Genomic DNA, 21,125 nt, shown 5'->3' with positions numbered 1-21,125 from the left:
CCATCGAGGAGACAAGGAAGAAATGAGAGTAAAAAAAAAAAAGGACATACCTAACATAGTGAGGCAAATGCAATGTCCCTTGCACAACTGAAATATCATATGATGTTTAGCAGGAATCCAATCCTTCTTCAGGGCAGATTATTTATTTGACATTTTTTACTACATGGTTAAAATTACTATTTTGCTGGCAAAATGTTCCATCCATAAAACAGCATTTTGTATAAAATGCCAATTTACTGAGTTTTTAAGGTAGACTTAGATTCTGAGTGGAAAAATCTGTGAGGGGTGCATTTGTTGTCAGTATGTTTAATTTATATTGTGATTTGTCACTGCACTCCAGCTGCTTGTATGTTGCATATTTTCTGTATTTCTGTAGTGACTGTTTAAGTTATAACAACAATATAAAAATGCGTATAATGACACGTGTATGCCAGTTTGCATCGCAGGATACATCGATGCATCCTCCCTGAAGGAGAAAAAAGAAGATGTGTCTTCCTTCCTATGTGTCCCACAGACCTGGAATCATCCTTAAGGATATCCACTTGCAGGTCACAGAGGATGCAAGGATGTAGGACACAATTTAGCACTGCTGGGATGCAGCCCAGGGCTAACTAAGTGCAAGGTTTGAGATTTGGAGGGTGGGTCTTGTGGGCGGGGCATGTATTTTTATTGCTGAAGCCAACTTTGTATCCCATAAATCAGTGTTTGTCAACCTGGGACTCTCACTGTGTATGCTGGGTTTCATTCTAGCTGAAATCTCAGATAATGAGGTCTAATGGAGCTATTCACATAACACTGGTTCTAATTGATCATTATATTTTTAACCATGAAATGTTTGTGAAAGAAATGGGCTGGTCAACTATTAGTAAAGAAATGGACTGTTAGCAATTTGTACTAATGTGAAAATTTGTTCAACATATTTTAATTAATATCTGTCCATGCAAATGCTAAGATTGTTTTTGTACCACTGTGCTGTAACCTTTTGGCGCATAACCATAAAGATCTGAAGAAATAATGATTGGGTGGCACTAAAAAAAAGAAAAAAATCTTTAGTTCATTAACTGATTTATTCCATCAAACATGGGAGCAGTAGAACCAAAACCATTTTGGTTGTAAAGCCTTCCTCTGTGCAAAATTTGTTCTCTTTGCTACTCTAAATAGTCACCAGCTGTGTGCTATTCCTTGGCTCATAATGACAATCAACTCAGTGCAGGTACATAATTGTCAATTAACACTTCCATTAAAAATATAGCTGCAAGCAGCAATTCCGGGGTCCAAGCACAAATACGCTAATTGCCTGGGGGTCTTGAATTTCATGCAGTAAAAGTATGTGATAAAGATTTTCACAGGTCACTGTTAAGAAGAATTTGATTCTCATTTGCATATCAATTAGTAAATTAAGCAACTTGATTGGCTTGTGGTGGCCATGTTTTTTTTTACGGTTCATGAGAAGAAGATTTTTAAGTATATTTTTTACATATTAAAAATTGGGTTAAAAATGGGCGTGTTCAAGCACTTGTGGAGTCTGTGTTTTTTGACGGATCGCTTTCAAATTTGGAATGTCCTATCAGTGAGGCCTTGTCATTGTGCAGAAGAAATTTCAGAATGATTGATGCAACGTTGAATGATATTGGCTAATTTGCATATTAATTAGGAAATGAGGCAAATTGATTGGCTTGTGGCGGCCATGTTTTTTGATGTAGCAGCTTCTTTTCATAATTTTAAGTCGGGATTTAGTTCCTTCGGTGCTTGGACCCCTAATAATAATAATAATCCAAGTAAAATCAATAGGGTTCCAGCACCTTCGGTGCTTGGACCCCTAATAATAATAATAATAATAATCCAAGTAAAAAACAAGAGGGTTTCCGGCACCTTCGGTGCTTTGGACCACTAATAAATAATAATAATAATAATAATAATAATCCAAGTAAAAACAAGATGGTTCCAGCACCTTCGGTGCTTGGACCCCCAATAAAAGGTATGTAACTGACCATTAACACTGCAAAACACTAAAAGGACCAAATGAGTAGCAACAGATCCACCACATTTCAAATACATGTGGGCAGCACCCTAGAAAAACAGGGCTTGCATAATAAAACGCCTGTTTCCACTCATCAGACAGTAATGAAAGACACGGCAATGAAGGCTTTAGCACAACTTATTCAATCAAGTACTCATTCTAGGCCCCATTGAGCAAGGAATCAATTAAGATGAATATTTATTTGTGTAACTGATTTTTACTGCAAGTCTTTGATGAATAACATGACTTGCGGAAACCCATACCCTTCTGTTTTGAACAACAAGTTTTTCAAACAACTGTTCTGTAAAAAAAGTTTTAATAGCTGATGCCTAAGTTATATCAAATCTACAGCAGTATTGAAAGTAATAAAAAAAACAGCTCAATCAAACAAAATTAACTGAGAGCTCAGCTACAATAAAAACCTGCATACACAATGGATCCCTAGGATCAGAAATACGAAAAATATGAATTAGGAGAGAAAAAAGGTGAGATTATCAGCAGATTCTCAGGGTGACATCTGAGGTGTTGGAACAACTACACATGTCACATGGTCTCATCAAAGCCTGCTATATTAAACAGAACTTCCCCATCTGTGAGTACTGGCTACCCAGCAAGGCTAAAGGCATGGTGCCCTAACCACAGTCTTGTCTGGAAGTACACACAACAGCTGCACTGAAGCTCAGAATAAACCTTTCTCAGGGGGGATGTTTAAATAGTTTAATACTGAGCTACATGCGACAATGTCATTTGAAATATTGACGTTAGAAATGTTCTGTTTCAAACTCCCTGCATCTCTGATTGGCCACAGTACAGAGGGGACAGATATTAGGGGTGTTCCTGACTGACAAAATCAGAAAATAAAGTTTTTGTTGTTGAATTATTTTTTTTCAGAGAACTTCCCCAGTTCATCAAAGGGTTAACTTGCCCTGTTTTGACATGTGTGCAAGTTACTGCGGAGTCCTTAGTGATGTTACTATGAGTTACTATGTTTCCGAATATTACCAACTTGGTATCCTGCAGTAACTCAAGACAACCAGTGGTTCTGAAAAACTTCTCTTCCAGAATTTGGGACGAATCAGATGAATTCAGGTAAATCTAGAGTACTAAACATCTACTCCATAAAATGTCCTGTGAATGGGGGTGTCAGTCATGTTAAGATCAAAGGATGGAGCAAAGGCGCAAAAACACATTTCTCCATTCATTGATCTACCACACATATATTTGGATGCGGGCCTGTTGGCTGCATCTTGGGTGTGGGTCAGGGCTGGGTTACATGGTGGCTGAGGATCAGGTGCAGGGAGGTACTGGGTTACCTTTAGGGCAGCTGTGCCAGCATACTGGCGGCTGATGGTGTCTCCGTTGTTGGCCCACATGATCTGGTATATCCTGTAGCACTTCAGGGGAAGAGGCTGCTCAGGTGGCATCACGCCAAGCTTCTTCAGCTGAGGGCAAAAACAGGAAGAAAAAACATACACATTTACAGCGTTGCCTTGAAGCTGCTGTCTGTTAGACACACAGACATATTTACAGCACTGCCATGAAGCTGCTATCGATCAGCTAGCAAAGGGTTTAGTCCAGGACTGGCCAACCTGCCTCAGAGTAGGGGCAACGGTTTTCTAGTTTATCCATCCATGTATCCATGTCTGTGTGAAATCAGTGTTATTTTACACTTGGCATAATGGTAATGAGTGGCTACTCTACACCTGCTACAGTTTACCTGCTACTCTACACCAACACCACAGTCTACATGCCACTCTGCACTAGCACGGTGTTCTGCACAGCTTACCTGGTGCTCCATGACAACACGGGCGATGGCAGCTTGGACCACATTGGTTCTGTCAAGGCAGTCCATGCAGTTTACCCGGAAAATGCCCTCCTGTTGGCAGATCACCCCAGCTTGGTCCACCCTGCAAAGGCACCAAACACACCACCATGTTACCATTAACACCTCCATGCAGATCACCCCTGCCTAGTCCTGTGAAGCTTTTACAGTCCTAAAAACTGCAATATCCACATGGTGACCATCACAAAATTATTCCTAAAACTTTTTAAATCTTATATTGGTAACTTCAATGATCTTGTAAGATGGCTACAATCATTGACACTGCCATTCCATTGGCTTGGGTTACTATCAGTGCCTACAGCGTGCCTACACTAAAAGATTCTTTAGTGGATAGTAGTGACTTCACATTGTAGCTTTTCTCTGCTGTTCTGCAGAGAAAGCCCTAGTTCTGCACAGTCTAAATGCTCCACATGCTGACACATTCTGCACTGCAAGACTGGCAAGCCAGAAATAACAAGTATCAGTCTATAGTTGACGCTTGTTAAAGGATGATAAACTAAACAATGGTAATGAGGTAGATTTTCAGAGATTAGAAATTAGATTAGGTCTATTCACAAGCAGATCACTGATTAGCAGATCTTTACGTTGCCAGGGATCTGCTCATGCGGTGCACTGAGAAAAAATTTGATATTTTGGTAGAAAAGCTCTTCCAAAATCAGCTCCACTTCAGTAGACGGCTAGAAAACCTGATATTCTGTTTGATTGCATCTATTAGAGATAGAAAAGCTCCTGTGATCCCCTGTGTGATCACAGAGACGGAGAGCGATGTGAGGAAAGCTCCTGTGATGCCCTGTTTGATCACAGAGACGGAGAGAGAGGTGAGGAAAGGAGGCTCAGCTGCACTCACCAGCCCCAGCGCATGTCTGTAATGATGTCACTGATGGCATCAGTGAGGGTCTGTACATTCTCAAACTTCATCCCTCGACTGGGGTCACATGGGCAGCAGGAAGAAACGCAACGTTAAACACAAGACAAAGATCATCTTAAAGTAACAATACAACCTGTTTCCATCAATTCTATGATGGGCACTGAAACATTAAGTACAACTACTGAGCAACTAATAGAATGAATAAATGCCCATGCATTGATTAACTAATAGAATGCATAAATATTTAATTACTGATTGACCAATGAAATTATTTAATTATTGTGTTGCTGATTACATCACTGACTGATATATATATTTCATTGGTCCACATCTGTACATGATTTTTCCTGTTGCTGGTATGCTCTGGGACTACTGTGCTCTGGGGGGCTGCATATGACTGGGTTAGCTCACCAGGGAGGACTGTGCTCTGGGGGGCTGTGTGTGACTGTTAGTGCACTCTGCTCTGAAGCAAGGTGTGCATTTTAAGGCTCACACTAGATTTAGGATGGTACTAACAATATAACTGTAATTTGTTGCAAGGTGTGCAGTGATAGAGCAGCTTTCCCTGCTTGCTCTGACCAGTGTCTACCCACACTGTCACACTGTCTCTCATTAACAATATCAGAAGCAGGAAGCAGCTAGCTCCCTCTCTAACTACACATCATATCCAAGAATCACAAAAACATTTTACATACACAGTCTCCCATTAACAATGTAGATAGCTCCCTTATAAATCTTTAGCACCTCATAAAACTGCCTCCACTGCATGGTTTCACCTGATGGCAGGCACATTTCTCCTGACAGGGGTCAGTTTCTACACACCAACACTAACAGGACGATGGGAGCGAGCTCCCGTCTGAGAGCCGATTTCTTTTTTCTTTCCCTTTTTCTTAATTAATACAAGACAGAATAATAGGATGATCTTTTCGCCACGCTGCTCGGCCATAGGCACTCCATGCACAGTTTGGCACATGACTTTACCATGTCAATGTAACTTATGCTCACTCCCTACAACAATGAAGCTCATCTTCAGTAGTTTATGGAAGTTATTCTTAGATTAAGACGAGTCATTTGACACGCTGCAAATGGGTTATGATGCTAACAAAAATGTTGGAATTGATGGTGTGTGGATGCATACGTGTGCTTACCAGTGCTCATGGAAGTCAAAGGACACATAGGTCAGGTTGGGATTGTTGAAGAGTAGCACTTGTTTGAGATACGCATCACCAATCAGCTTCTCTCTCCCAGTCTGATCAACTAAGTTAATGATAACCTGTCAATAACAGAAAGGAAATGTCAGAAATGAAAAGTCCTATCAATACAGGAGGCAGAAAAGAACTGGTTTTAACACTTGCCTTTGATACTGTTATAATTATTGTAGGGCTAAAACGGCAAATTTCGTTTTAACCCTTTCGAGCGTACGGTCACACCAGTGTGATTAGCCGTTTAGCGCATATGCTAAAACTGGTGCGATTAGAACACTAGATTGGAGAAATGCTAGGTAATTTTAGCTTTGAGGAAACAGCGATTTAACTCTAAAGATATAGCAAATGCTAACTGAAATCTATAAGAAACTTAACGCAAATGAAAACATAACGAATACGCGCGCTATATACCATAACAAATAAGTTACATGCGAAAGGGTTAAAATGAAATTTGCCGCTCAGCACATCTGCGTTTGCCACGCCTTACAGTAATTCAGCCAGGTAAATATCCACGATGGAATTACGGAAGGAAGTTGCGGTCAAACTTGATAATATGACTAATTACTGCTATGATTATGAAATAACTTTGTTATAATTACAAATATGTAAATTGTAAGTTCATTCATTAGGCATAATTACTCTTGGCAGGATTCAATTTATATCAGTAAATATAACTCAAAATTACTCACAAAATTACCACTACCTAATGGAAAAATACAGCCATTAATAAATGTTGAAATTTACAGATCGAAGTCATACCATATATTCTGTTGTTGTGTTCCTAACTCCATGCAAGTAACAGTGAAGGCAGATATAGGCATTTCCTACTCTGACACATACAGGCATATTAGCATAAATTTATCCCTTCCAGAAGAGCAGATGTACCTGATTGCCTGTCAGTACACTTGTAATTAATGGTGTTTCGTGGGTTTCTGGGTTGCTACAACTTTCCATCTGCTGCCACAAAAAAATATACACACTTCCCAATGGGTATTAGCCCCAGCACAGGAAACTACACACACATGCTCTAATTGGGATTAGTCCAAACACAGTAAACATTGTACACATTCTATTAGGATTGGTCCCAGCAAAGCAAACTATGCATATTCCAATGGGGATTAGTCCCAGCACAGTAAACTATGCACACACTCCAGAAAATATACCTGTAGGTTACCCCCTTTACTCAAACCACATTTAGAAAAACATTACCCTGGTTTAAAGACTTCTGATCCATGTGATTCTGGTCGTATCATGTCATTTCTCATTCTACAGAGCTTACATGTGTACCAAAAGAAGTAACCAGCACCATGCAAAAGAGGCAGACTTCTTATAATCAGTTTTCTGAAGCAGAGGTGCTGTTTCAAAGGCAAATAGATAAAAACAAACAAAGTGAAAGTGCATGGTTGACCCAATGCATTAAAGAGTTAATGAGGATTGATGCCATCTGACATTTTTAAGAACACAAGCCAAAAGGACTGGCAGGCACAAGTACTGCTCTCCTTACTTACTGCTCCCCTTACCTACTGCTCATCCTACTTACTGCACTACTAACTTCCTGCTCCCCTTACTTTTGTTTCTCCAGCAGCCCAGTGACCCACCTGCTTCTTGTATATCTTTAACTGTTCTTCAAAGTGCGCAGAAAAATAAGGGACTGTGTCTTTCTCCCCTAGGACCAAAAGGGTAAGATTAGTCAGCAGTTTCATTTTTTTTTTTTATCTCTCAGCACCATCTAACAATAGTTCAGTGGTTTGGTTCTCTTGCCTTTCGATCTTCCGTGTGCATGTGGTGCCTTACTGTGCATGTATAAAAGATACTTTACAAACATATAATAAGATAGAATGTAACTGTTGCCTCAGTTACATTCTACAACATCAGTAACATTCAACCCCCTTCCAACCCAAACCATTTCAACCCTTCTCATTTTCTACCCCCGTTTCACAGAATGATTGGCCAGTCCACAAAAAACCAGAACCAGTGCACATTTTTAGCATTCATGGGAACGTGTATTTCCTGTTCTTATAGTCCAGAGTGCTTCCAGAAAAGTGTTTACTTAACTGTGTTTCCTGAATAGCATTCACTTAAGTGTGCTTCCTGAATAGCACGTTTACAAAAGTGTGCCTCATGGTTTGTGCTTATTTAAGGGTGCTTCCTGAACAGCGTTTTCACTGAACAGTATACTATAGTCCAGTGAACATACAGGACAGTGGGGTTATAGGCCAATGTGCTTATAGTTCAAAGTGCTTATGGGCTAGTGTGTGGGATTTACTCTGGTCCCTGGGCTCACCTTTCTCAAGGCGGGGGCGTGGGTTGTAGCGGTAGCCAGCCTGACTCCAGAAGACAGGGATGGAGCCCCGTGTCTGGACAAAGGAGAGAGTGTGGCTGTGCACGTGGATCAGCTGCTCTGTCTCCACATAGTTTGCCACGTTGCCATTCTTATCCACCCCTCTGCGCTTGTACCGCATCCCTTTGACAGAGCAAGCAACCAGTCAGCATCTATAGACAGCCTCCTCTAGCACACTGTCCTAACCGAGTGCTAGGCCTTCCTGCACAATGCCAGCCAGGCTCCAGGGATGCTGTGCTAACCAAGCACTAGACCTTCCTGTATAACACCAACAAAGCTCCAGGGATGAGCTCATAACTACAGGCTCACTAGACCACCCTATTAGAAATTCATTAAGGAGATGTCACTGTATCAGAATTAGAATATATAATATCATATCATACTTGTGCAAAAATGAAATGCATTCTGAAACAACGTTGAATGATATTTACAAATGGAATTTCTTTCAAAACAAACTATTACTAAACTATATTATTCATGTATGGAGGACAACAGCTGACAGCTGACGAATGAATGAATGAATGAATGAATAAATGTTGTTCATTTATTTCTACAGTTCTATGCTGCTACATGTATGTATCTGTACTGTATTATTTATTTTTGTATTTCTGTCTTCCATATAATGAGGTAAGCTGGTCTTACTGGCTGCCAACTATATAATCTATCTTGCAAGTTAGACAACTAGTAAATTAGCACATGGGCATTCAATTTGTTTTTACACTAACAGCCTACTGATTTCGCATCACTGAAATGACCACGAGCAGTATGCACCTCTTTCTCTGGGTCATGGGAGGGAGGCTAGCTGGAGTTGTTGGAATTTTACAAGCAGAACATGCACAGGCATTCTAAAATAATCCCCTTTCTCATCACAACTGTGCAAACTCTGACAATCAGTGATTAACGTAAAATTTAAATCAACTTATATTTGACTTTGTATTCAACTTGCATCTTGGTTTCTTCATTGGGTGAAAAATATATAGCAGCTCTTAGAATGTTGTGTTACTGTGACATTTCGGAAAAAATGGCTCTTACTCTCATTTGGGTTGTCCGCATATTGATTAACTAGCTAACTACCTGTGCACAAGCATCCACCATCAAGCACATACAGTACACATCTAGCTAAAGAGCTGCTGCATGATGTTAGTAGCATTACCGGTGATTATGCCAAACTAAGAGACAAGGACAAAAGTAACTTCAAGTTATCAAGTTGGTCAGCCACCACCTTTGGACATCAGATTCAGAATATTCATAGAAGCTGCAAGGAGCAGGGTTTGTCAGTATGTTGGCTGCTTCTGTATGCTACACCTACCCGTACGTACTCAACCAATGCTTTCTTAGAATCAGGTTAGGATGGCCCACTACATTAACGTGTCTGGACACTGACATACAGAAATACATAAATATAAAAATAAATAAATAAATAAATATATGAACACAGAACTACATAAATACATAAATGTAGACGATTTACTGTCAACATTTATTTATACATTCATTGTCAACATTCCCTTATTTATTTTTAAACAAGCCAGCTATCGTCTTCCACAATCACACACTCTAAATAAAATGTACAAAAAGCAGAATAAAAGATGTGCTTCCATATTTCCATCCTTGTCTGCTCTAAACTACTCAAATATTTCACAAAGTATAAATAATATAGTGTAATATGACAGTCATAATTACATGAATGCAAAGTAAAGTAAGAATGGGTCATGCTTAAAAAGAAATACTGTATGTATGAATGACCCTTCCTCAGTTGACCTCTGACCCCTGACGGCTGTCCTCTACCTGCACGGTGCCGGCTCCGCCGTGAAATGAGGGCCACAGTGAAGCGAGGGTGAATGTCATCCACACAGGTGAGCTCCTGCATGGGCGTGTCCGGGCTGCTCTTCTCCTCGTCCGAGCCTTCAGCATAGTTCACCACCAACTCCTCCACTTGAACAAAGCCCTGGATGATAGGGATCACCCAATAGTCTGCCTGTGGGATCAATCAATCAGCCAACCAATAAAACAACAAATCAATCAATTGACCAATCAGTGAATCATTTCATTAATCAATAAATGAATCAATCAATGCACTGAATATTCTGCTTATGATAATTACTCATAGAAGAATCAAGTGGATGAAAAGCACTGTGACAGAATCATTCCTCTATTAACAATGTTTACTGACCATATATGCCATTTATCACAGAAAAAAAAATTAAAATGTGCATCTTGCTCAGCGACATATCAAAATAATGAACATGGATCATATTATAATACATAGTATTAAAGAGAAAGAGAAAAATCCCCTGCAAAATGATACGTTTCGAATACAGCCACTGCGATTTCTGCAGCGTACTTTTTGCGTCATGTCCTGCCTCCTGCACGCTCTACCCAGGCGCCGCCCCTCACCAAAACCAAACCGGATTATTTCCTGTAGGTGAGAACGCGTCTGTCACGGACAATCTCCTGTTGTGTGCTACATGTGTGAAAGGGCAATTCCGGCGAAGTTCCGGACCCGATTTTCCGGACCTTGTCTGGTGTTCATATGTTCATAAGGCTTTTGACAGTCACACAGAAACTCTGAAGCCAGACTAACCCAAGCCTCCAAAACCCTCATATGCGGCCAATGACTATTCTTCACACTACATGTCCTACAGTGCACCACTGTGGAGTGGAGGCCAGTTTAATGATAGGTGCCTGACAACTTGCAGGGTGCCTGACTGCGGGATAAGGAAGCCCTGGCTGACCTTCCCACCCATACCCCTGATGGAATGAGCAAATTGTTATGCCTATGTGGATTCCCAGTCAGTTGCTGGCTGATGACACAGCTGGGATTCAACCAGGGCCACAGAACTCAGCCTGCACTCAAGATCGCAGCCACCTTGTTTTTGTGGCTGCAGTTCTTATGAAACCTAACAGCTCAACCTGCAGGTCAATAAGCTCCTGGATCATGTGCTTGTTCCAGAAGAACCTTGTCGTCCACCTTGTAGGAGAGAAAACCCATTTTCAGAGGCTAATACATTTTTTATGATGAGTTATTTTATTTCCAATATTACCAACAATGCAAAGACAATATGGTGAAGCCCCCCCCCCCCCCCCCCCCCCCCCCCCCCCCCCCCCCCCCAACACACACTTTTACCACACACAGCCGTACATCCATTCATTCATATATATATTTCAACATATTTGAACAAGCAAACATTTGATCCTCTTTGAAACAGTACCTATTAATAAAGGGGCACAAACACGTATAGTAAGGAAAAATGACAGGAGGAACAATTAAATAATAGGAAGGAAATAAATAATAAAATTACCATGCCATGCTAGAATGTTCTGTACTATAATTCAGTGCAACAAACTCCAGTGAGATGTGTCCAATCCTCTCCCATTTTACCTGTAATGCAGTTTTTAGGTTGTGCTTATGTTATAATGCTTGTTAAATGTGTATTTGTGTTATTGCGTTTGCTATAAGTATGCTTCTGTTACAGTCCTTATTACGTAGGTCCTTATATTATTCTGTTTGTTATGAGTGTGCTTCTGTTATAGTCCTTATTAGACAGGTCCTCGTATTGCTGTGTTTGTTATGAGTATGCTTCTGTTGTAGTGCTTGTTAGGTAGTTCCCTGTATTATTGTTTAAATGTGTGCTTGTGTTATTGTGTTTGGTGTGCGGCTGTGTTGTTGCATTTGTTTGGTGTATACTTGTGTCATTGTGCTTGTTGGGCGTGTGCTCGTGTTATTGTGTTTGTTGGGCGTGTGCTTGTGTTATTGTGTTTGGTGGGTGTGTGCTTGTGTCATTGTGTTTGTTGGGTGTGTGCTTGTGTCATTGTGTTTGTTGGGTGTGTGGTCATGTTATTGTGTTTGTTGGGCGTGTGCTTGTGTTATGACTGATGCATTAAGCAGGGTAGGATCTGGAGCTGCTCCCTATCTTACCCGTTGCCAAAGTGGCAGGTTGGTCTTTGCTGTGTTCCCCTGCCTCTGCACTGTGTTCGTGAGGTCGTACGTCATACTGTAGTAGAAGGAGTCTGAGTCCATGAATATCTTGAACAATTCATCCAGGAGTCGCCTCTCCAATCTCTCCTTCTCCTTATTTTCCTTTACCTAGAACACAGGAGCTGGTGCACTTTTCTCCTACTGAACCAGTAAATATAACAGAAAAACAGCTGCCTATCACACATCCTTGCCTAAATCTTAAGTTGCCATAATGTAGAAGAAGCATGCAGTCTTCTTTTACGTTTTGTTGAGTTGTCCAGCAGAAATAAGTTCATTTAAAGTACAACACATTTACACACATTTCCTGCAGTATACACAAAGGGCCAGATTAACAAGCAAACTGCTGAGGAAGACAGTTGCATGTTTTTATAACTCAAGCAAGTCACACAACATCCCATCAGTGCCAGAAGTGTCTCAATTTAGAATAAATAAATGAATTCAAAAAAATAATTTCCTGCTGCTGCTCCTCTTTGCTGTTGCCGTTCCTACTACTTTTCTTCCTGCCTGCTACTGTTCCTACTGCTGTTCCTCCTGCATGTCACTTTTTGTGCTGCTGTTTCTCCTGCCTCCTGCTATTCCTCCTGTAGGCTGTTGTTGCTCCTGCCTATTGCTGTTCTTTCAACACTGCCTTCTGCTATTAGTTATTAGGGGTCCAAGCACGCAGTGCCGAAACCCTATTGTGTTTGTTCCCATTTTTATTATTTTTATTTTTCTGCCCTAAAAGTGTTTGCACAGCAAAAACTATAGATGCTAGAGCTACCAAACTTGGTAGATAGGTTCCTATGGTCACCCACTACTCAGGTAAAAAAAAATACCCCGATTGGCCAGATGGTGGAAGCCACAACGCCTTTTGGGCTATAACTTTTGAACCAAAATTCTGTTTTCCCCTGATTCCCTGGCTCCAGATGAACAAAAAAGCCTGTTGGAACTGTAACCCACATAAAATGTACCCTCACTGAAAGGGTTAATTTCTGCCTGGTCATGCGTAGTAGACGGTAGAGGGGGCGCACACGCACGCTCTAAATTTTTTTTTTCCCGGATACCAAGATCAATGCAGACAGAGAAAAATAAACAGAGAGTTGAGAACCTTTCACTTTTAATAACTTCTTTGAAGGCCAAATCGTCACCATTAGAGTGCATATACGCAGGAGACATCCCTGGAAAAGTACACAACCCAGAAGACTTTTTTCCTGTGCAGTTCTGCTGTTTTTTTTAAACTCCAGTAAGCGGTTTTCTCTTTGCTAGTTAGCTAGCTAGTTATATCAAAATGGCGAGCACTGTGTAGCTGTTGAAGACGTCATGATTAGTAGTGTTTATGTTATTAATAAAAAGTTTGTAAATGTGTTGAATACTTATTCTTGCGAAACTAGAATTAAAAACCAATCGGAGTAAGCAGTTAACCGGTATTAAATGGGGAAAATATTCAGAGTTTTAGATTTATCCCTGTACAATTTTAACTGCGTCACTACCATTAGCAATGTAGGTAATGTATTGAAGTGAATGAGAGATGCTAAGCCCGCTGTACCCGGTAGTCTAAGGGTTTCCATAGTTTTTTTTCTGCGTCATATCTGTTAGATATGTAGCTGATGTATTGAAGTGAATGATAAAACTAAGTTAGTCGGTTATCACTTACACTAGCCAGCTATGCTAGTAAGTCGTACTAGCAGTTGTAATTTAAGTAACCGGGTTTTCAAGGTATTACATTGTGAGTGTCTGGTAATGCTGTAGAGTTGATGTCACGCAGTTTATTTTCTGTGAACTTTATTTTCCTGAAAAAAGATAGAGATGGAGCTCTTACAGTTTTTTTTTTTTTTGTATACACATATGCGAGAGTCAAGATACAGAGATGGCGAGCCAGAGAAGGTCCAGCGAGCTGCGTTGCCTATGCTAGAGGAAGGACTGTGAGCACGTTGATCGTCCTGTCCTGTGAAACTCCCACCATACTCCTCCAACGGATCGGGGCAACTGGTTATCAACCGAGCAGCTAAGCAACAGGAAATTTAAAGAGATCTCTAATTTTTTTTCCTTTCAAATCAAACTACCGGTAGACGGGACTTTGCTTTGCTTTATTTTTATATCTAGAAGCCATAAGGTTGCAACCTAATTTCTTTTTAAAAAATTGTTAAAGCCTGGTACCAGAGTAGTAAGATTTTAGTTAAAGACCTTATGAGTAAAAGAGCGCTCATTTTATTTTTATACTTGAGGCAAACCGAATAACAAATTGGTTGGAAAGTTTCTTTTGCCATTACCTTGAGAGATATATTTTGTTTTTTTTTTTTATATTGAACTGTAAATATTTAAAAGTGAGGACATTTGAGCTGCATGTGGTTGATAATAAATGTGCCGGCAATATTTTGTTTTTCCTTACCAAATTGTCATTGAGTTCTTATTCCTCCGTAACCGGACCTAGAGTGGGTGTTTACTTTAGATGCGTTCATCCAGTGACTAGCCCAGCGTACTCCACAGACAAGCCAGATCAGAAGATACTAGGATTTGATTTGTTCTCTACTGTAACATTACTCACCCATGGTGTTACAGAACAAAATGATGCGTCATATTGGATTTTCCACCATTTAGAATTTTTGTAAAACCTTTAAAATCTCCTCCTAGACGGTTTGTCCGATTTGCATGAAATTTGGTACACAGCATCTTCAGATCAAGATCTTTAAATATTGTATAAAGAAAGTTGCTACATTAAAAGATGTGGCCACAGTAAAGCCAATGAATTCTGTGGGTGTGGCCTCTATTGATATAATGAGTTATAACTGCTGAATGCAATGTCCAATCATCGCCAAATTTAAGTATAATCATCTACAGGCCATTAGACTCAAGCCTACCAAATTTGGTGTAAATCCGTCCATAGGTGGCGCTATAGCAAGCAAATGGTCATAACTCCATTAAAACCAATAGTCTGACAAACTTGAAATTTTGCATGCTTTCTCTTGGTCAAAGGTCCTAATAAAGTCTAAAAGGACAAGCTGATAGCTCAAACAAGATGGCCGCCGTCAGCCAATCAAATTTCAGCAGCCCTTAAACTGACTTAACTATGTCCTATCATTATGAAACTTGGCAGCAATGTTCCGAGAAAACATTTAAAACCTCATTACTCTGGCACGAAAGCAGATATTGCATTAGATGCAATATCTGCTTTTAGAAAACTAGATTGGAAAAATTCTAGCTAATTTCAGCTTTGAGGAAACAGCGATTTAACATTAAAAAATACAGCAAATGCTAGCTGAAAACTATGAGAAGCTTAATAACGCTAATGAAAACATAACAAACTATGTAACATAACATGCACGCTACAGAGCATAAAATAAGTTACATGCAAAAGGGTTAAGAGTGAAATGCTGGCACACTTTTGAGGTCTTTGGTCGTGAAGGTGTTGCCATTTGTATTATTCACTCCAGTAAAGCAACGCAGCTTAGGCTACACGTCTGAGCATTCCAAGTCAGCAAGAAAAACACGCGATGATGTCACCAACTAATCGACAATTAAATTTGTTGGCAACTAATTTGGTCATCAATTTTAGTCGACTACGTAGATTATTCGTTGCAGCCCTAGTCCCGACAATGACTCTTGAAGGTTAAACCTGACTTGCTTCTAAACTGAAAAACTCTGACTTCAAACTTCAGGATGTGTTAAAGTACTAACTAATCTGTCAAATGATCATGACTATGACACATGAAACAATAGATACAACTTGTCATTTAAAAAAATTTACCGCTTGAGTGAATTGACTTTGTGTGATAGAAAACAGCTTCTCGGGTATAACTACGCGAAAGTATTACATAGCCACACGATTTTTTTGCGGTTCTGGTAAGTGTTGCATGCTGTACATGCTGACGCAGTTAGGCATATCAGACTTGTATGGGCTCGGAGAAAATCGCCGTGTTACTTTCGTCCCGTGTTACTTTTGTACCGGCTCTCCCCTATGTAGTGGAGGGCAGTACGGTGGTGCAAATGGGTAGCACTACTGCCTAACAATGCGGAGGTTTCAAGTTTGGGGTGTGTCTGCGTTCAGTTTGTACCTTGTCCCTGTGTTCATGTGGGTTTCTTCTGAGTATTCTGGTTTTCTACAACAGTCCAAACACATTCAGGTAATGTCAATTGGACATGCTATATTGCCCATAGGTTTGAGTGTAAGAGTGGGTGTCAATGTCAAACGTCAAATCAAATTTCAGGAGCCCATAAACTCACTTAACTATGACTTATCATCATGAAACTTTGCATGATTGTTTTGGATGTGTCAAATAGCAATCTGTATGAAAATTACATGGGAAACTCACTTTCCACCACTCCCCCAGTCAGAAACTACATTTTACTACATTCCAGATGGCTACACCCAGATCAACATTCATTGATCCAGACACCTAGACTCAGGTCAACTTTCACTGACCTGAGATGGCAACAATCATTTGGCTTCTTCTAATAGCAATCATTCTTGCATATAATACATGTATTTCACAACGGCAACATATTGACCTATTTAACATTTACATTACATGTCACATTTACATGAGAACTGATATCTATAGGACAATAGGCTTAAGGTGATCAAGTTTGGTGTAAATCCATGATTGGGTGGCAATACAGCAAAGATATGGCCATATCTCCTAAACCAATTCCCTGATAAAGTTAGAATGTATACTGCATCTTGGTCAAAGGTCCTGATAAAGTCTTCAAGGACAAGTTGATGACTCAGAAACAATGGCAGCCATCACCCATTCAGTGTTCTGCTGATGTGCTTGGTCCCCGTAATCACCGCTTGCGGCGATATTTGTAATTAATGTTGTATCAATTTTAAGGAAGTACTTTATGATTAATTTTATCCAGACTTTCACTGTAAATTTTTCAAGGGGATTATGCCCGAATGTTGCAGTATTGTAAAAGCGCTGATGCAGAGTTATGGACTCTGCTGAGGGCTGCTTTCCTTTTCAAAAAATGAAGAAAGAACCAATAGCACACCTCTACCACAGCTGTATGATGGATAATAAGTATGAAATGTGTGAATCATGTGAGAATCATGTGAATCATGTTTATTTTGGTGGCCCCTTAAAGTGCCACCAGAATCATGATCTCCAACTACACAGAAATGCTGGCTCAGTAGGCCACTGCTGTTGTACACTTGGGTGCTTAAACCAGAACTGTCTCCAGATGGGAAAACGGATAACATGTAAAAAACTGTAAACTATGTAAGTCACTCTGGATAAGAATGTCTGCTAAGCAAACAATGTGCAATACAGCTGAGTACAACTTAATAATTGCCTGCATTTTGTGAGTAGAGCTTCCCTCCATTACATGCTCTGCTCCCTTCTCCTAAAGGAGTGTCAGTAAGTGGAAGTGACGGATGTAACCTCGCCCACAATGCAGGGTCACCTCCTTAGCCTGGGCTCATGAAACGTTCTGGTGCTCTGTGACTGCCTGTCCATAGCCAGGGCTTTACGGGGGACTGCTAACTGGCGACCCTTAAAACTTCCATCTGTTACTGACAGCAAAGGCCGAGTATATATCACAGGAGCCAAGGTGCTCAATGCCGCCCATCAATTGAAAATACAATTGTCCACACATGCATTAATGACACAACACTCAGCGAATACGAAAAAACAACACAGCACTCTCACTCCTTTTGACAGAAACTCTAAAATGTCACTGCGACCATTATTGCCATAGCATTACAATAATAATCTCAAGTGTGTGTGTTGGGGTAGGGGGGGCAGTGGCATTTCAGTCACTAACAAAGTGTAGCACTCATCTGGGTGATGCACAGCAGGTGGAAAGTGGGGGGAGGGGGTTACTTACACTGAGGAATGATTTTATGGCCAGGCTAATAAAGCCAGAGTGAAAATTTGGCTAGGACAGCAGGGGAATCGCTTTTTTAATGTCTCATCTATATTACAGCATCTCCTACAGCATAGTGTCCCAGCACTGCACTAGGACAGTGGCTTGCTGCTTGGTCCAGAGGCAAGTGTGTTCTTTGTGGGCACCCTTCCAATATCACTCCAGGCAGCAACATGGTTTTCATAAGGGGTCACCCAGCCTTGCTCCACTTCAGTCATCAGGCAGGGCTGAGTTACAGGGTAATACAGTTACTGGCAACATGCTATCTTGTCTACTGCCTATTTATAGCAGAGACTGCGGGGTTTTCAGCCTTATCCTCTCTTCAGATAATTACCATGTACGATTTACTGACAACTGGAACATCTTCAAGGGGCATCCTAGGTTCTTTCAGAGAGACTTTCTTCATTTGGTGCCTGACCCAAGTGACTTTGATAACTGATCCCAACGCAGACACTGAAATGTGACACCACACTAATATGTCTTTAACTGCTGATCCCAAAGCAGTTACAGAAATTTACTTATTACCTTGAAATGACTTTATCTGATTGCAGTGTAAGATATTGTGCTAATACCTAATAGAAAACAACTACCTTTTTCTTCATGGGCACAGCGACGTTGGACTTGATCTGGCTGAGAGTCTTCAGCAAGAACTTGGACTCATCGGGGGACTGGGAGATCTTCTCGGGTTTGTTGATCCCAAAGTGATGCTTTTTACACAGCTGAAAGCGATACAAGTCTAGGTGCTCAGAGTCGAAGAACATAAAAGTGACATTTACTTAAAAATAAAAAATGCACATGGTGTGGCTTGCTCTTGTATTGTAAAGGGTGATATTGAAGTATCATTAAGACCTCCTGAGATATTAGCAGATTAAAGCACTAAAAGTTGTAAGGTGGCCATCTTGGTTGTCTGGCTGGCTAGCTAGCTAGCTGGAAAAAATACACACAGTACTTAAAATACAATAATATTGCCTTTACAGCAATATACATTGAATGGGCAGGGAAAGACATTTATAAAATGCAATTTCTATTTTTCAATTCAAAAGCAGAATCACCAATTACAATCAATATCAGCAGCTAGCAAGGTACATTTTAGGCCTTAAAATTCCCATCCTACAGCAGCAATAGAATATTACCACATTTAGCAGTCAACAGCGCCTCATTTTTAAAATATTTTATTTTATTTTGCCATTATTTTACCAGGAAGTCCCATTGAGATCAAAAAAATCTATTTTACAAGAGAAACCTGGCCAAAATAGCAGCCATACAAACTCACAACATATTAAAAATATAACACATACAACATAAAGTATGACATATACAACATAATATACAAAAATCCACAACAAAAAACAGCTATTTAAACTCAGTGGCCTCTTAAGGAAAACAACAACATGTCTCATTCACCACATTCTTTATGATCAACTTAAATTCATCAATGGATATAAAATGTATCTAATTTTAAATCTCATGGATGGTAAAGATCCAAAGTGCAGCTTTGGAGTTTCTGCATCAAAAGGACATTTGCAACACTCCACTCTGGGCTGAAAATGAACTTTTAAACCATGTAGCTATGTAGCAAAATGTGATTTTGATACACAACTAACCATTTAATTCAACTACCTATCTAGCATTTTTGTGAATTACCTACACTATACCTGAGAATACTTAATGTGCTATTGACCTAGCCAGTTAAAACTAAATACCTAGCTAATTGAATTGCAAGATACAAAATAATACAACAGTTACTTCCTAGCTGACAAACTAATGTATTGCTAACATAGCTATAATATTGTAATTCTCCTTGCACTGCAAAAGCTAGGAATGTGACTCTTGGACCTTATAACAGCAGAAAACCACACCTAATATACTCAAGATTGTTCATAAATTGCTATAATAGAAGCACGAACCATTCTATCCTTACTAAATTTTGTAAAGTGTAATTTTCCCATGTAACCTATATAACCCAGAAATTTCTATCTACAATCAACGTGCTACTAAGAGTCCCTGACAAAGTCAACAGTTAACAATCTACACAGGGTAAATGCTGGCTTGCGTCTATGGCTAAGACATTAGCAAGTCTGCATAGGCTAGGTAGCTAACTAACTTTGAAAAACTTGAACTTAACTTAAAATTAAAATATTTGGTATTTGTTGATTTATTATGTACTAGCACAACAAATTTTGTTGTGGAAAGTTCTAGTACAGTGTCTATGAGTAAAACAATGAATATAGCTGCCTAGCACATTATAGCTGCAGCACTGTCATTGATCCAAGCTAGCTAATATGGCTGATCAATTTCACGTAGTGCAGGAAGTGACACTGAAGACAGGACAAACCTAGAATGATTTTAACATTTGAAGCAAATCCAAAGAGTTTCATAGTAATGCATTACTAAAAATTAAAATGTTGCTGGGAAATACAAAACAGTGAACAAAGAATTGTCTGTTGCCTCACCCGTCTCTAGCTACAGTACGGCTGCCCCCATTGAAGCCATTTACAATCCTCAGGTAAGACAGGATAATTTAGGGTCACTAAACTAGAATGTACTGAGAGGTGTCCCATCAGTCAGAATAGTTTGACAGAAAGGATGTTGCTGCAATATGGTAGCTGATCCAATATGCTTGTGTTGCAAATTAGTAGCTGTATAGCTACTATATTATCAGAAAGCTACTTCTGTATGTACTTGAACCAAAGATGCTGGAATTTATTAGCTTTGCTGGCCAGCTGACTACTGTGATTTCCAGTTGTAAAACCATTAATCAAGGAATTTTTATTAATATTGTAAATGCAAATCATTCTAAACTGGATTGTTATCAATTTGCCCATGCAATATTCTGTGGAATATCCTACAAAAATCTACAGTAATCATAACCTCAAATATATCAGCGCACACCATATGCTTTAATAGGACACCAGGATTATGACTGCATCTCTTGTAGATCAAAAATGACAATATCGTAAACTATGCCTGGGTAGGTATAAAAATGCATGAGAAATATTTACCTCACACAATCATATCTTAAAAATTA

At 39.8% G+C, this 21,125-nt stretch overlaps 1 protein-coding gene across 2 annotated transcripts in view; it reads right to left on the bottom strand.

Annotated features, from left to right (window-relative positions):
• inpp5f (inositol polyphosphate-5-phosphatase F) overlaps positions 1 to 21,125 on the bottom strand; it is a 48,146-nt gene that overhangs the window by 14,906 nt on the left and 12,115 nt on the right. Inside the window, exons 4-13 of one of the 2 annotated variants that reach the window (XM_036547093.1) lie at positions 18,688 to 18,816; positions 12,192 to 12,364; positions 11,178 to 11,242; positions 10,066 to 10,251; positions 8,221 to 8,400; positions 7,535 to 7,602; positions 5,880 to 6,004; positions 4,711 to 4,788; positions 3,807 to 3,927; positions 3,334 to 3,462 (exon numbers count right to left, since the gene is read on the bottom strand). In XM_036547093.1, the coding sequence (XP_036402986.1) occupies positions 3,334 to 3,462; positions 3,807 to 3,927; positions 4,711 to 4,788; positions 5,880 to 6,004; positions 7,535 to 7,602; positions 8,221 to 8,400; positions 10,066 to 10,251; positions 11,178 to 11,242; positions 12,192 to 12,364; positions 18,688 to 18,816 (1,254 nt within the window). Of the gene's footprint in view, positions 1 to 3,333; positions 3,463 to 3,806; positions 3,928 to 4,710; positions 4,789 to 5,879; positions 6,005 to 7,534; positions 7,603 to 8,220; positions 8,401 to 10,065; positions 10,256 to 11,177; positions 11,249 to 12,191; positions 12,365 to 18,687; positions 18,817 to 21,125 lie in introns of those variants that run through there. The other variant, XM_036547092.1, reaches the window with a different exon arrangement.

This window comes from Megalops cyprinoides, chromosome 15 (assembly GCF_013368585.1).
Source record: "Megalops cyprinoides isolate fMegCyp1 chromosome 15, fMegCyp1.pri, whole genome shotgun sequence".
In the NCBI taxonomy this organism is placed as follows: domain Eukaryota; kingdom Metazoa; phylum Chordata; class Actinopteri; order Elopiformes; family Megalopidae; genus Megalops; species Megalops cyprinoides.
This window is presented reverse-complemented; position numbering and strand designations above follow the sequence as displayed.